The following is a 15,176-nucleotide window of genomic DNA, read 5'->3' as shown; positions in this document are numbered from 1 at the left end:
CAAACATGCCCCATTACAAGGTTGAATGAATATTGTAGCCACACAATAGCGTATGGGACTGAACGAGCTTATAAGGCCAGATGACGAACCACGGATTTCTACTAAATACTAACCCAACGCAATCAATACGAGCATTTCAGTCATTAGCTATTCAAATTACCGGATTTCTCTCATTATCAAGAAACAATGTATCCCGAGAGGCCACAGTCAGTTGCAGACTTGGTTCCGCTTCCGCAGGGCAATGGCCCCAAGATAAAAGCCTTCGACTTCCAAGGCCCCCAGCAGATCGAGTTCTTAGACCATCTAGGATCAGGAACACATTCTATTGTGTTCAAAGTGAAGATTAGGGGTCAGATTTACGCTCTCAAACTTGCAAGTATCACTCTAAGTGTACAGTGTACAGCCAAAGACTAACAGAGAGTAGTTCAGGTTCCCGAGCGACGAAAGCTGGGTCTCACCAGCACACGAGGACAACTGGGATGATCCAAATGCACTCGCAGCCTTTTACCCTTACTCGGAGCCTTTCACCTGCGAGTGCCGTGCATTTGGCAGACTTCAAGAGGCCGGTTACGAAGAGCTGGCAGTCAAATGTTTCGGCTATATTCTGCTGGATGATGCACACGAAGCCACCATGATGAATCAGTTCGCCCATCTCCCGAACCACAAACTCAACTTCACCTACGATGGCTATAATGATGATGATGAAGAGGAATATTACAAGGACCCCATCTTCGAGATATGAGGTCTCGTTTTCGTTGCAGCGATGGTAGCCTGCCGCCACTTCGAGGTATTGTTAAGGAGTTTGGAGTGAGCAAAGACTTGGATCATAAAGGCGCCAAAAGGATCCTCAGAGACATCAAATACGTACAGCAACTTGGAATCACCGACCTGGACATAGCATACAGGCAGATCATCAATGGTAAGCTGTCCGATTTCAGCACCAGCATCACGGTTCCTCACTTTGCCAGCAACCCAGAGTGGAATCCACACATCTCACGACGTTGCAGATCAAAGATAGAGTTTGAGCTCTTCGTCACCTGCTACAAGGACTTTCGAGACTTTGATATAATGATACACGAATGGAACGAGGATCACGAGGACAAGCAAATCAATCTTAAAGCCCTGCCCGAAGGATACCCCCCTGAGCGCAGGCGGTTGAGAAACGCTTCGACTCCAAGGCGCCTCTATACTCATGTTGATCCGAGAAACTACACCAGGTATCTTCCATACACTAACAGACAAGGAGAGATTGTCCAGAAAACGTTTCGCGCTCTTGCAAGGTTGCCATCCCCGTGGTATATGGAGTGCTCAGCCGCCGCAGTACGCAGACTCAAAGAAACCAGAAAGATTGAGGCCGGTCTTCATTGGCAGTATCAGAATGAACATATCGTGCCCTTGAACGAGGGGTAGTGCTCATTCAACCAGATGCATATGAGGAAGAGTCAGAGGCTAGCGACTTCAAACTTTGTAAAAGAAACCCGGTATTACTAGAATCATAGACCTATTTTATTTTGTTTAGCATACAGAAGGATATCCCATCAGAGGTCGAGGTAAAAGGCATGTGCTGCTCTCCTAGGTCATATTTTAGTGTGACTTGCTCCCAATTGCATGAGATCTATGCGTCGATCATTAATAACGACATGAACAGGCGAGGGACCATCCTAACGCAGTCTTGAGTGTTTGGAGTATTGCTCGGGTATATTATTGGAGTGTTTGGTCGGTTCGAGGTGACGATCTTGATATTTCACGATGTCAACAACTAGCTTGTGGTGGATGGAGCAGCTCGACGCCTGGTCACTGTCGTTCACATTATTTCTGTGCCGTATCTGCAGAAGGCGAGTAAGAGTGAATCTGTAGAAATTAGCGACAGATTCTTGTCCAGTCAATATCGAGCCATACCCGATCGGCCATCTGAAGCCATTCCTCCATACTGCGAACATAGGGATCTGCACTGGCATCTGCCACGACCTCGTGTCCCCAAACGACCATCTCGTCAAACCCGGCAGTTATTTTCATGCTTCCTATTTGTTCTGACTCTTGATCGGCATCGAGATCCTCTACCACGTCCTCGTTGGCAGTTTTGGGGTCCTTTTCGGAAGCTCGTTCGACAACAAGACCTCGATATTGTTCTGGCATTTTTACCACCTTTCCTTGAAGTTTTCTACCTCGGAAATATGCTAACTTTGTGCCATCTTTTCGGACTGTTAGTGAGCTCATGGCAACAGGATTTTTATTCAGGGACACAAACCATCGGTGGTGGTCGGGGTCCAAAATGTCGATGCCTGGTCGATTGGCCCATCATGGTGTATACGGCATGGCAACAAATTCGCCACAGCTTTGGATTTGTTCTCGTCGGGTGTTAATGAGAGTATCGGTTGCGACATTGCGGTGGGTAGTGTTGATTTGTTCGTTGTCAAGAGAAGGAGACGCGTCTCGACGCGTAAAGAGCTCTGAGGGTGGCAGGCTTATCTTATCTCACGCGCAATCAGTCAAAACTGGGTCTTGTGTTGTAGGGACCATATCAAATTGGTCTCAGAATAGTTACCAAGACCAATCAACAGTTCACTACCTCTGAAACTCAGGGCGCACTTCGATGAACCTTGGTTGTCCGGAAAATAACAGCTCTTGCTCTATATGGGTATCTTAATAAAACTTTATGAGGATGTACTTGTTTATGCCGCTCCATCAATTTCTTTTCTTTTTCGATTTGGCGCCTTTCTGGCCGCCTGATGCTAGTTTCGGCGCATATCGATTTGCGTGATCAACGTCAAACGCCTGCTTGTGCTTGCGAAACAGCAACATGGTTGCTCGCGCATCCTCAATACTAGAATGTGCGCCCCCCTGTATCTCAACGCCCAGGATCTTCTGAGCGAGAACCCGCAGTGCCGGCTTTCTTCCATTGCCATATTTCTTGAAACCTGGGAATTTGGCGGTATCGCGGATGTCTTTTCCAGAATGGCTGAGAATGAGGGCGTCTAGATCATGCTTGAGATCATGTCCAATCAATATCCGGCCTTGGAGAAGCTTGTCGATGTCTGCTTGAACTTCGTCGAATTCCCTTGCAAATCTCATCTTCTTTTGGTCAATCCCACTGACCGCTGTCCTCCAGTTTGTGACCTTCTCCTTAGGTTTCACATAAGAGTCGTAAATCTGCACACCGTGAAAATCGACGATGCTCACGCGAGCGAGAGCCGATTCATGACCGCCTGGCCCCACGCCAACCATTTCGCAATCGATAGCGATGTATTTTCCAACCTCAATTCCTTCTGTGAGTCCATGGTTGATTTTGTCCTTTGCTGAGGCGAGCATCATCGAATTGTCCTTTGCGCCCAGACTGTATGCCTCTGCCAGGGCTTCCGCAGACACATCATTGTCTTCTGCCCACAGTGCAAGGGATGTTGAGGTCCCAGGTACTGACTCCTCAATTTTTGAACTGTGAACACCACCCATTGGCTTTTTGGTTGTTATTTGAGCTGCTTTTGCTGGTCTTCTTGTCGGTTTTTTTAGGCACTCTTGCAGCTTAGACTTTTTAGGTGGTGGATTCGTTCTTAAAGTCTCCGATTTGCGCTTGAGAGATGGCTTTGATGCAGACTCTTCCTTGAGTTTTGCCTGAAGCTTCTTCCAATTGGAAGAAAGCGCCGCCATCTTCCCAAGAGAAGATAACACCCGACGAAAAATCTTGAAAAGAAAATGTGAACTGTTTGTACAAGTCGCAAAAAGAGCACCAGATGGAACGGGCGGCTTTGTGAGTGATGAGTCTAACAGAGTTTATGCATTTAAGAAAGGATAGATAGGCAACTATCGCTCTCACCGCCTTGTCGATAAGAACTCCAACCCATTTTCTGCCATGCCCCTCCAAGATTATTTCCTTCCGTTTGCTATCTTGCGACACGAGTCCATCAACGCGACAATCATCAAATACCATCCAACCATCCTGTTTTCATCATGGCCGGCGGCACACCTAGTGGCGAGCCTACCGTGGGCTCAGGTGAGCCTCGACTAAAAAGCCTTGCGACCCCAGAGACAATAACGACAGGTTGTATTGCCTGGGTCGAAAAGGAAGGCCAGCCACGACGCGCCGAAATCCTTAGCATCAAGACAACGAAAAGCGGCAAGCAATTTTATTGTAACTTTGATAACTTCAACAAACGATTAGATGAATGGGTTCCTGTGATTAGGCTGGATTTTACTCGAGAGGTCGAATGGCCAAACCCAGAAAAGGACAAGCCTAAAGACCCCAAAACGAAGAAAGCGCCCGCTGCACAATCCAAGAAAACACAACCTTCTAAGAAGTCACAAAAGAGGCCTGGGAAGCGGGAGCAGTCGGTTGCTTCAGAGGCAAATACCCCACATCCATGGACTGGTAGGTATTTCAGTTTCTGTGACTCGAATTCAAAGCTGACGCCCCCCTCGACTTCGTAGAATCCCAAAATCGTCAGAAGTCTGCCTCGATCGGGCCCGACGGGGAAAGCCAAGCTCGCGCCAGTGTTGATGGTGCAACACCTGTTGGAGGCGACGACATGGATGTAGATGAGAAGGAAGCTGAAGTCAAAAGGGAACCAACAGAATTCAGCCGTGAAGTCGAGATCGAGAAACTCCGCACATCCGGCTCGATGACACAGAACCCGACGGAAGTATCACGAATTCGAAATATCTCCAAGGTACAATTTGGGCGTTTCGACCTTTACCCCTGGTACTTTTCACCGTATCCCGAAATCTTCAGTCAGGAAGATGTGATTTTCATTTGCGAATTCTGTTTGAGTTATCATGGAGATGAGAAGGCCTTTACGCGGCATCGACGAAAGTGCACACTCCAGCATCCACCTGGAAACGAGCTCTACCGGAACGAGGATATATCATTCTTTGAAATTGATGGTCGACGACAACGAACGTGGTGCCGCAACCTCTGCTTGCTGTCCAAGATGTTTCTTGACCACAAGACACTGTACTATGACGTGGATCCCTTCCTGTTCTATGTCATGACTGCGCGAACCGAAAAGGGATGTCACTTGGTGGGATATTTCTCGAAGGAAAAAGAGAGTGCGGACGGATACAATGTTGCCTGTATTCTGACCATGCCGCAATATCAACGCAAAGGCTATGGTCGGCTTCTAATTCAGTTCTCGTATGAGCTTTCTCGGATTGAAGGAAAGCTCGGCTCTCCAGAAAAGCCATTGTCGGATTTGGGTCTGCTGAGTTACCGACAGTATTGGTCAGAGAACATTCTGGAGCTACTTATGGGATACAATGAGCGTGAGGAGAAGGTCACGATCGAGGCCATATCAACAGCGCTGGCTATGACAACACAAGACGTGGAGCACACCCTGCAAGCTCTCAGGATGCAGGTATACCACAAGAGCGACCACAAGATTGTGATTCCTGAGAAGTTGATCCAGCAACGGGAGAAGACCAAGTTGAAGAGGAAACGAACAGTGGATCCAACCAAGATTCAATGGAAGCCCCCAGTGTTCACAGCTTCAAGCCGAACATGGGGTTGGTAATTATAGACATGAAGTAGAAATAGCAAGCGATATATGTATGTATGTAGAGATAGCTTTAATGATAGATACCCCTGTTCCGTCAAAGTCATATATAGCGATTGGCTGCATAAGCCATGATAAGTTATGGCTTGGCTGATGAGCCCCACGTTGGAGCTCTGGCGGAAGCTTGTCTGGCCCTACGTAATCGGGGGGCTAGGGGGGATAATAATGCGACAGCTGTAACACCACCACAACTCTGACAACTTTCATTCTCATGTTGGACTTTGGCCTTTGACGCCCAATCGACGCCGACCTAAGTTCCAAGAAATTGCTTATGTTTCCATCCTAATATTACCATTCCTAAGTCAACAACATATCTTCTCTTCTAGCGTCCCATCATGTCACTTCGCATATTGGCATCAAGCTTGCTTGGCTTGAGCGCGACCCTTGCCAGCGCCAGTCCAGATGACGAACAGAGGCCTCTTGGCGACTACCATCGCATATGTCCCGACTATACACGATATGCAGCATATCCTCAGTATGTTATGTTATGTTATGTTATTCTCATTGCGCAACATACTGAACCCTTCTGACATCACTTTTGCATAGCCGGCCTTTCAGTACTGGCCCTCGAGAGCTCCCTTACCAAAGACCAAGCACGAAATGCCGGACATTTCAATCCGACGCTATCGAAAAGGTTATTGAAGATGTGACGTCGCGTATGAAAGACCCCGATCTAGCACGACTCTTCGAGAACGCATTCCCCTCGACGACCGATACAACCGTCAAGTTCCATACCAAAGGAAAACATGATACAGGGTTCTTCCGCATGGGAAGCTTTGGGGGTTTCCATGATGAGGGAGCTTGGCAGGGACCACAATCTTTCATCATAACGGGGGACATAATAGCGGAATGGTTACGCGACTCAACAAACCAGTTGCGCCCTTACCAGCCGCTCGCGAAGAAGGATCCGGCCATTCACACATTGCTGCTCGGTGCCATCAACACTCAGGCCGAGTATGTGATTGAGTCCCCATACTGTAACGCCTTTCAACCTCCACCCATCAGCGACTTACCTCTCTCGTCTAATGGGCAAGAAGACAACGTACACCCAGCATATGAGCCACAAGCAGTATTCGAGTGCAAGTATGAGCTGGATTCTCTGGCACACTTCCTCGCTCTTGGCAACGATTTCCACGATCATACAGGCTCAACCGAGTTTCTAACCAAGAGATGGTACCGCGCTGTTGAAACCCTCCTCAACGTGCTGACTGAGCAATCGAAGTCGACCTTCGACCCCAAGACCGGCGAGTTTCAACGCAACGAGTACACATTCTCGCGGCGCACCGACATTGGAACTGAAACACTCAACCTGAAGGGCGTTGGGAATCCTCTAAACTGGGGGACAGGCCTGGTTCGATCAGCCTTCCGACCCAGCGACGATGCAACAATTCTCGGTTTCTTCATCCCCGCCAATGCGCAAATGTCTGTCGAGCTGAAGCGAGCGTCCAAGATTCTTACGAAGGCGGGTAAAACGACACTGGCGCAAAAATTAGAAACTTGGAGTGCAAAGCTCCGCGAAGGCATCATGGAGCATGGTGTGGTCAAGCACAAGAAATATGGAGATGTGTTTGCTTACGAAGTAGATGGATACGGCTCGTCGATCCTCATGGATGACGCTAATTATCCTTCATTACTGGCACTTCCTCTGATGGGATTCTGTGAGGTCAACGACCCGATCTACCAGAACACAAGGAAGATGTTGTTGGAAAAGAGTGGAAATCCTTACTATCTTGAAGGGAACGCATTCAAGGGTATCGGAGGTAGGGTTTCTTATACATACATGATTAGTACTGCCACTGACAGTTTACAGGACCACATATCGGACTACGAAACGCGTGGCCGATGAGCCTTCTCATTCAGGCTCGAACCTCTAACGACGACAAAGAGATCAAAGAATGCATTGAACTTGTGCTCAACTCTGCCAGGCTGGGGTTGGTCCACGAGAGTATTGACGTTCAGCACATTACACAATACACGAGAAGTTGGTTTGCTTGGGCAAATGGTGTATTTGCATCAACCATCTTGGATTTGGCTAAGAGGAAACCACACTTGATCTTTGGCGAGGGCGCTGCACCGTATGAGATATGATTGACGAGAATGCTGAACCATATGGTGTTTGCGGCAACGAATAAATTCATAATAAATGCTCGATGGGCTTAATACTGGCAAATGTCGTGATCTTGCACCTAGGCAATGAAATGATAACCTGATATCGGATCTCGTTACCCCGGGCCAGATTTTGAGCTAATGAACTGGCTGCGAGCACTGTATGTAACACCTAAACTACCTACCTTATAGTACGGTTAGTACCTAAGGTAGGCACTAAGAAAGGTCCACAGTTATCCGTCTCTAACCCTCACCATTCTAGGCAAGTTAGCCGTCTGCACCATTGACCATCGTCTTCGTCTCCATGAATATCCTTCAACCGGCCCGACATCGCTCAATTGGACTCGCTGTTGACGTTGGCCTCTATAGGAATTACGCGATATATAAAGGAAGGCGACGCCAATATCACGGGACGTTGCGTTGTAGTTCTTCTTTACTGTCTAATAGCGCTGCAGCTTCCCCTCTATGTCGCCATAATAGCGATTGCCCCTCATCACCCAACACAACCAAGATGACCACGATACCAACCCATGCTTCTGAATTCCCCCCAAATCCTCAGTCGGGGAAGCATCAAATTAATCTGATTCGCGGCTGGCCAAACCCAGGTCTTCTACCTGTTGACCTTCTCTCAGCTGCTGCTCAGCGGAACCTTGCAGATCCAGCTATATATGTTCCCGCGCTGCAATACGGTCCAGATTCTGGTTATCAGCCGCTGCGCGAGGCATTGGCTACTTGGCTGTCGGAGCACTATCGTGTTGAACGAGATCCGAATCGTATCTGTATCTCTGGCGGTGCAAGTCAGAATGTCGCTTGCATCCTCCAGAGCTTCACAGACCCCAACGTAACTCAGGCTGTTTGGTGCATTTCACCGTCATACCACCTCGTCTTCCAGATCTTCCGCGACAACGGCTTCGAGGGACGCTTAAGGGCAACACCAGAAGATGAGGAGGGGGTTGATATTGAAGCGTTGGAGGCCAAACTAGCTGAGTTTGAGAAGCACGCCCCAGAAGCCAAGGTATAACACTCGCGAGTGCTGTTAGTAAGGTAGTCTGTAAACTGACGCCAAGTAGGCCCCTGTGAGTGATGCTGGAAGGTACCGTAAGCATTATCGACATGTCATCTATGCGGTTCCCACTTGTTCGAATCCCTCCGGCAAGACAATGTCGCTTCGCCGTCGGGAAGCTCTTGTTCAACTTGCGCGCAAGTATGATGCCCTCATCATTTGCGACGACGTATACGATTTTCTCCAGTGGCGCATCGACAGCGACCCCAGCAAAATTTCAAGCAGTCTGAGCCCTAACGAGCATCCAGAGATGCTACTCCCGCGCCTGTGTGACATTGACTTGGCTATGGGTCGTGCGAACAACGATCCCCATGGTTTTGGGCACGCTGTCAGTAATGGATCGTTCAGTAAACTCACTGGCCCTGGGATGAGAACTGGTTGGCTCGAAGGATCTCCTGCTTTTGCATTTGGGTTGGCACAAACGGGTGCAACAAAATCCGGCGGTTCGCCGAGTCAGTTTTCTGCCTCTATTATGGCCGATTTGGTTCAGTCAGGGGCTCTTCAGGAGCGACTTGCCACTACGCTCAGGCCTCAGCTTCAACATCGTCATCGGATCATGATGCAAGCTATACATAAGCATCTCGAGCCTCTCAATGTTGGCATCCGAGACGCTGGTCTTGTCAATGGCAGTGTTTATGGAGGTTACTTTGTGTGGCTCACCTTGGAAGAGGGTATCTCAGCCAAGCTTGTTTCAGAAGTCACAATGACCGAGGAGAATTTAGTTGTGGGGAATGGAACTATGTTTCAAGTGCCTGGCGATGAGGCTTCTGTTTATTTGGACAACGCCGTACGGCTGACGTTTGCATATGTCCCCGAGGAGGACTTGGTAGAAGGTGTTGAAAGGTTATCAAAGGTGGTTCGGAGGATAAAGGCCGACCCTGAGAAATACAAGGCGCTTGCTAGCACAATGGCCGATGGTGATATTATAGATGCCAACAAATGATTAGAATATGTTTTCTGCAGTCGTTGTCCTCCCCAATTCTTTTCAATGGTCCCTCTAAATTCATTCTACTTCTTCGAAAAGAACGACATAATGTTGCCCTGTCCCTTTGGTGCCGGCTTCTTTGATTTGGAGCCTGTAGATGATGAAGGTGTAGGTGTAGGAGCAGGGGCTGCCTTTTTGGCCACTAGGGGAGCCTCATCCTCAGAAAAAGATTCCCAGCCAGGTTCTTGGATGGTGACTTTTGGCAATTAGCATCATAGCCTAGTAAGATTGTAAGGAAGACTTACCCATATATCCTTGATCGTCAAGGATTCGCTTCTTCTTCATCACACGTCTTCTGCCCCTCCTGCGTCCACCACCAGTGCTCGAGACCAGTTCTGCTGGTTCGCTCTCTTCCTTCTTGGCCTCGGGCTCTGGCTCAGGTTCTGGTGCTTCTTCCATCTCTTCATCGGCTTGCTCGGACTCCTTGTCGGACTCTTCCTTCTCCTCTTCCTCGTCATCGTCTTCCATCATTTTTCGTAGCGCGTCCTCACGTTCCTGACGCTTTCGCTTGATATCGGTAGAATCCACAGTGGACTTTGACTTGGTTGCCACGATGTCAGAGTCATCTGCCTCACCATCATCAGAGAGGGCCATGGCTGTGTCCTCTTCCTTCTTGGGGCCAGGCTTGGGTTTAGGTGGTCGTGCAGCCGCTTTTGCGAATGATTGCATGATACCGCCAGATACTCCTCGTTTGAGAGATGGCGCGGGCTTCTTCCCGCCACTTGGGGCTGTTGTTCCCTCCTTGGCCGATGGAGCTGAAGACTCCAGTTTAGCAGACTTGCTTTGCTTTGCCTCGGGCTTCACCGTTTCTTGTTTGGCCGCTGTCTTGGATGTTGGCTTTGATGCAGCAGGCTCTTTCTTGACGGCCTGGGAGGGAGCTGAAGCAGAGGGTTGAGGCCGGATCGTGCGTTCTCTCCTCCGGGCGTTCGGGTTATTAATAACGCCATACTTCTTAGATGCGGCAGTGATGTCCCCATTTAATGAATACTCCGAGAGTTGAGATGCAGCATCTGACAGGAGGGAAAAGTCTTTTTGCGGATGAGGTGAAAGACTGTAAACGTGGATCGAAACTACCTGCTCATAGGCAGCCAGGATATCTAGGAGACAGGTCAATTCGAGCCCATCTCACAAGTTCCCCTTAGTGGGTTCGTACCGTTTAGTTCTTCTTCCCGAGCTAGAGTCAGTGTGGAAGCCGGAACCTCATCTGAAAGGGGCTCCTCGGGCGATGAGCCTGACATGTCAACATCGCCGTCAGATTCGTCCCTCTCTAGAGTTTTGGTGCCATAAATTAGGTATGTCGCATGAACAGAGTTAGCTTTCTGCGCATTTTGATAGCTATGAAAGTCATAGAGCATCCTGTCAAATGTTAGAGCTTATTCCAGAGCCTATACAAGTTCTCGGGCTTACTCTTTGGCAGTGTTGACATGTACATCCAAAGCTCTACTCAAGACCCGATACGTGATCTACACTCCATCAGTCAGTGGCTCGCTGTACTAAGTGAGCGTGACAAAAGGGTTGAAACAAACCGGTTGTTCTTCACTAAGCAGACGATCTGCCAGAAACTTTTTGTGTTCGTCCATATTGCTTTTGGTTTTTGGAGTCTTGACACACAAAAAATGGTTGATTACAGGCGGCGAGATTCAATTGACAAAATCGCTGTCCCTAACATTAAGGATCCATGCCTGCAAGGTACTGACTAACTACCTACTTACCTAGGTACCTTAACCTTACGCGTTGGGAAGGACACGACATCACGTGGGGTGCTTTCAAAAGGCCAGTCACCAACTGGCTAAATGCATAGCACTAACTCAATCTGACCGTTTCAAAGGCGTTATTCTACAATCGGGTTCCTTAATCACTACCAGCGTCATCCTAGAGATCGCGTCTCCAGCGCGACCACTTTATTCTGGGCCTGGGATCTTTGTCCTAAATTTACAAAGTCCTACTGAGGATATCAAGACCAGTTCAACCTCGGAGCCATCTTCGCCCTCTACCTACATCATATTACTCATTCGCTTTAGCCCCTGTTCGCACTGTTGCGCCCCCTATGGCCAACCATGATGTCCCTGACTCTACAGACTGGCTCACGACGCCACTAACTGCCCTTGCCGTAGTCGAAAGTGCTTTGCGATGTCAAATATGCAAGGACTTCTACAAAACCCCCATGATCACAACTTGCTGCCATACCTTTTGCTCACTATGCATCCGACGGGCTTTGTCCAATGAGGGCAAATGCCCCTTGTGCCGCGCATCAGAGCAAGAGCTCAAGCTGCGGAGCAATTGGGCAATGGAAGAAGCTGTGCAAGCATTCATCAATGCCAGACCAACAACTCTAGACCTGGCGCGAAACGCAAATACCAAGACAAGCTCAAAACGAAAAGCAGTCCAGGATCATCATGAGTTGGGAGATACACCAGATGGCAAGCGACTACGGTCATCCACGCGACTGCGCAACACTCGGTCCCACCCCTCATATACAGTTCCTGCTGAAGAAGACGAGACTGTCCAAGTCTCAGAGGGTGATGAGGATTTCCAACCGGAGCCAGGTGAGTTCAGCGGTGCCAAAGGCGCATATTTCTTTCCTAACAATCGCCAGAGGACGGCCTTGTCGCGTGCCCAGTTTGTGAAAGTCGAATGAAGGAATGGCAGGTTTTCAAGCACCTCGAGACATGTACAGGACCTGTACAAAGGCCACGGGGAAACCCTGGCAGCAGCTCAAACACCAGCGTCAGCCAACAACGACATCAGACAAAGGCTCCGGACCGCCTCCCTGCAATAAATTACTCCATGTTCAAGGACCAAGCTTTGCGAAAGAAGATGGCTGATCTTGGTATTTCAAATCAGGGCCCTCGAATTCTTCTGGAGCGCCGACATAAAGAGTGGATGACGATATGGAATTCAAACTGCGACGCTGCACGCCCAAGGAAACGTCACGAATTGTTACATGATTTGGATGTCTGGGAGCGAACACAGGGAGGACGAGCTCCAACAACAGGGCGATCTATACAGAATGCAGCAATTATCAAGGACAAAGACTTCGACGGTGCAGCATGGGCAGCCAAACATGACTCGTCCTTCAAAGACTTGATTGCAAATGCAAAGAGGACTAGGCTTGAGGCCAAAAAGAAGGCTGAGGACGTTGCTAACGAGTCGAAAATGGACGGAATTACAACACCGCAGGAGAGCAGCGATCGGTTGCAAGACAATTCTGCAGACTGGCGGACTGTGTCAAGATCCTCAGCCTTTCCATCAAGACCGGCTGAAGGAATCCCAGGTCGAACGTCACATTCCGATAGTTCATCGCCTGAATCATCGCGCTCTCAGTCTAAGGACCACCGAGGGAGCACCAGAGATTCGAGCAGACATCCATCAGACACCCGCAGGGACAGGCTCTCACAAGACTGAAAACACAGCAACCCCTGGCCTGAGAACTACGATCGCGACTCGTAAGCCGGTCGAGAACGGCGTACTGATGGTTGGAATGGCATATATAGAAGGGCATGCATTGAGATACCACCTAATGATATTTATAATGGCACGACAACAAATGTGCCTTTGGTGTATAGATTCTAATGAACAAAAACCCAATTGTACAATCTTAAGTCCAAAAACGCCAGGGATATCCTGCTATATCATCATGTACACGTATGAACCATCCAGCCTGCATTGAGCTTGGCTCTCTTCCCAGTCAGTTCGCCTGGCGTCTTCTATATCGCCAGATTTGCAATCCCAGTCTCGGATGCTAGTGTCTGCTCCTTTAGTCGGATCTCCTCACCACCAGCAGGTACATCAGGCAATTCATCGAGCTTCTTTTGTGCCTCGGCTGCCTCCCGTTCGTCGTGGGCTTTCTGTTCCTCGGCCTCCTTGCTCTTCGTCTCCTCTTCTTCCTTTTCGCGCTCTTGTGCCTCCATAGCCTCGAGCTCGTCGTCGAGCGCGGTTTCGTCGATGGGCTCGCCTGTTGATTCGGCCAGAATAGCGCTCACCTCGTCGGTCGCACTGCTCTGCTCCCGTAGGCGATCCATAACTGCATCGACGCGCTCGGCACCACCGACCTGTGCATTGAGGCTTGCCAGGGCACCAGAAGAAGCCTCCATGACGTTGACAAGCTGCACATTGTCAGCAGCCTGCTCGAGCTTGGCAGAAACTTCTTCTAGTTGGTTCAGAGTCGCGTAGCGAGTAGCTAACGAAGTCTCTGCAATCTTTTTGGATTTGAGCGCAGCAAGAGCTGCAACGCGATTCTTTTTAGTAACGGCATCCTTGGCTGTTTGGGAGAGTTCATCGATGCGTGTGTTAAGGAGGTCGGTTTGGTGCTTCAAACTCTCTGTGAGCTCCTTCAGGGATGCGATCGCAGCGTCCTCCTTTGTGATACCGCTCTGCTCCCCAGAACCCTTAATTCTGATCGTTTTCCCATCATATTCGATGACTTCCTTGTCCCGCGACAAAAACTTGAGTAGAACGTCAAGGTCTGAGTCGGTCAGGTGTTGGCCTTTAACGAGAGCCGCGGAAAAGGCTTTTTGAAATTGTGCTCTGCTGAAAACACGATCGAATCTTGACACCTTTCCGGCCATCAGATCGCCCAGCTCTTTCGCAGCGGCTTCCATATTCTTGACAATGACATATTGACCTGTGGGCAGCTTGTCGTCGCCTCTGGCAGGGTCTACCACGCCCAGCTGTCGCAAAGTCCAACTCATCACACTCCATGGTAGACCTGCCCAACTGCGTTGATAGATGCTCTGTTGTGATTTCTCGAAATCTTGTAGTGGAATAAAGTCCCGGCCGGCGGTCGCTTCGCGCACTACCGTTCCAAGGGCCAGGGGCTGGCCAAATTCCTTATATTCCAGTGATCGCAGTAAGGAGTCGTCGAGTTTAAGGACGAAGTGATCGGGGCTGGATCCGCGATGGGAAATCTTGCCATTCGCGACAAGATCTGAGAGGGCCTGGCGCCATGCGGAAATGTTTGCCTGGTAGCCATCGGGATTCAAAGTGCGCTGTGATCGAAAATCCGAATATCTGGCTGCTAATCGTGACCTCGAGATTTGTTAGTCAAACAAACAACAGTTATCGGGATTCGCGGGACAAGGTATGCTACCTGCTGAAGCTGGGGTCTTTATTGATGAGGTAGTCGGCGAGCTCGCCCATGATGTTTGTTTTGCAAGCTGAATCGGTGTATGCAGACAAGACTCGCAGATGATAAACCTAGAGGGATAAAAAGTCAGGATCCTTCGAACGGCTATTTTTCCACGTCATAAGACGAAAAGATGGATGTTTAAAGAAAGGTTTGAAGAATGACGACACATTTGGAGGATGGATGCACGCGGTGAATGCAATACACGTCCATCCATTAGGTAGGTACTCCATATTAACATTTGGTATCGCCCCGTCCCGTGGCTTTGGCGGGCTGTCTGTCGCCAGGGACAATGATAAGGTAAGGTACATACTCTGTGGGTAGTGGGGGGGTAGTACTCCGTAAACCTACCTA

At 49.2% G+C, this 15,176-nt stretch overlaps 8 protein-coding genes across 8 annotated transcripts; 5 read left to right on the top strand and 3 right to left on the bottom strand.

Moving 5' to 3' along the window:
- Nucleotides 1-186: 186 nt before the first annotated feature.
- Nucleotides 187-742, top strand: FSUBG_11121 (kinetochore sim4 complex subunit FTA2 domain protein; the record flags this gene model as incomplete). Its single annotated transcript, XM_036675770.1, has 2 exons — nt 187-349; nt 462-742. The coding sequence occupies 2 exons, from the start codon at nt 187-189 to the stop codon at nt 740-742; spliced, it is 444 nt and encodes a 147-aa protein (XP_036533395.1).
- A 1,067-nt stretch (nt 743-1,809) lies between these two features.
- On the bottom strand, nt 1,810-2,136 carry FSUBG_11120 (ribonuclease H2 subunit C; the record flags this gene model as incomplete). The annotated part of the gene is made up of 2 exons (XM_036675769.1): nt 1,810-1,851; nt 1,900-2,136. 2 exons carry the CDS (start codon nt 2,134-2,136, stop codon nt 1,810-1,812), a joined length of 279 nt encoding a protein of 92 aa, XP_036533394.1.
- Nucleotides 2,137-2,685: 549 nt separating this feature from the next.
- On the bottom strand, nt 2,686-3,645 carry FSUBG_11119 (RNA exonuclease 4; the record flags this gene model as incomplete). The annotated part of the gene is made up of 1 exon (XM_036675767.1): nt 2,686-3,645. The coding sequence occupies one exon, from the start codon at nt 3,643-3,645 to the stop codon at nt 2,686-2,688; it is 960 nt and encodes a 319-aa protein (XP_036533393.1).
- Nucleotides 3,646-3,945: 300 nt separating this feature from the next.
- On the top strand, nt 3,946-5,501 carry FSUBG_11118 (histone acetyltransferase E; the record flags this gene model as incomplete). Its single annotated transcript, XM_036675766.1, has 2 exons — nt 3,946-4,363; nt 4,423-5,501. The coding sequence occupies 2 exons, from the start codon at nt 3,946-3,948 to the stop codon at nt 5,499-5,501; spliced, it is 1,497 nt and encodes a 498-aa protein (XP_036533392.1).
- A 377-nt stretch (nt 5,502-5,878) lies between these two features.
- Nucleotides 5,879-7,631, top strand: FSUBG_11117 (DUF1237 domain protein; the record flags this gene model as incomplete). Its single annotated transcript, XM_036675765.1, has 3 exons — nt 5,879-6,018; nt 6,090-7,303; nt 7,354-7,631. 3 exons carry the CDS (start codon nt 5,879-5,881, stop codon nt 7,629-7,631), a joined length of 1,632 nt encoding a protein of 543 aa, XP_036533391.1.
- A 529-nt stretch (nt 7,632-8,160) lies between these two features.
- FSUBG_11116 (aminotransferase) lies at nt 8,161-9,655 on the top strand (the record flags this gene model as incomplete). Its single annotated transcript, XM_036675764.1, has 2 exons — nt 8,161-8,664; nt 8,720-9,655. 2 exons carry the CDS (start codon nt 8,161-8,163, stop codon nt 9,653-9,655), a joined length of 1,440 nt encoding a protein of 479 aa, XP_036533390.1.
- A 65-nt stretch (nt 9,656-9,720) lies between these two features.
- FSUBG_11115 (DNA polymerase delta subunit 3) lies at nt 9,721-11,277 on the bottom strand (the record flags this gene model as incomplete). Its single annotated transcript, XM_036675763.1, has 5 exons — nt 9,721-9,893; nt 9,943-10,794; nt 10,851-11,053; nt 11,105-11,160; nt 11,224-11,277. The coding sequence occupies 5 exons, from the start codon at nt 11,275-11,277 to the stop codon at nt 9,721-9,723; spliced, it is 1,338 nt and encodes a 445-aa protein (XP_036533389.1).
- Nucleotides 11,278-11,313: 36 nt separating this feature from the next.
- FSUBG_11114 (e3 ubiquitin ligase RAD18) lies at nt 11,314-13,102 on the top strand (the record flags this gene model as incomplete). The annotated part of the gene is made up of 3 exons (XM_036675762.1): nt 11,314-11,386; nt 11,719-12,243; nt 12,294-13,102. 3 exons carry the CDS (start codon nt 11,314-11,316, stop codon nt 13,100-13,102), a joined length of 1,407 nt encoding a protein of 468 aa, XP_036533388.1.
- Between the last annotated feature and the right edge of the window lie 2,074 nt (nt 13,103-15,176).

This window comes from Fusarium subglutinans, assembly GCF_013396075.1.
Source record: "Fusarium subglutinans strain NRRL 66333 chromosome Unknown NRRL66333_c0000204, whole genome shotgun sequence".
Classification (NCBI taxonomy): domain Eukaryota; kingdom Fungi; phylum Ascomycota; class Sordariomycetes; order Hypocreales; family Nectriaceae; genus Fusarium; species Fusarium subglutinans.
This window is presented reverse-complemented; position numbering and strand designations above follow the sequence as displayed.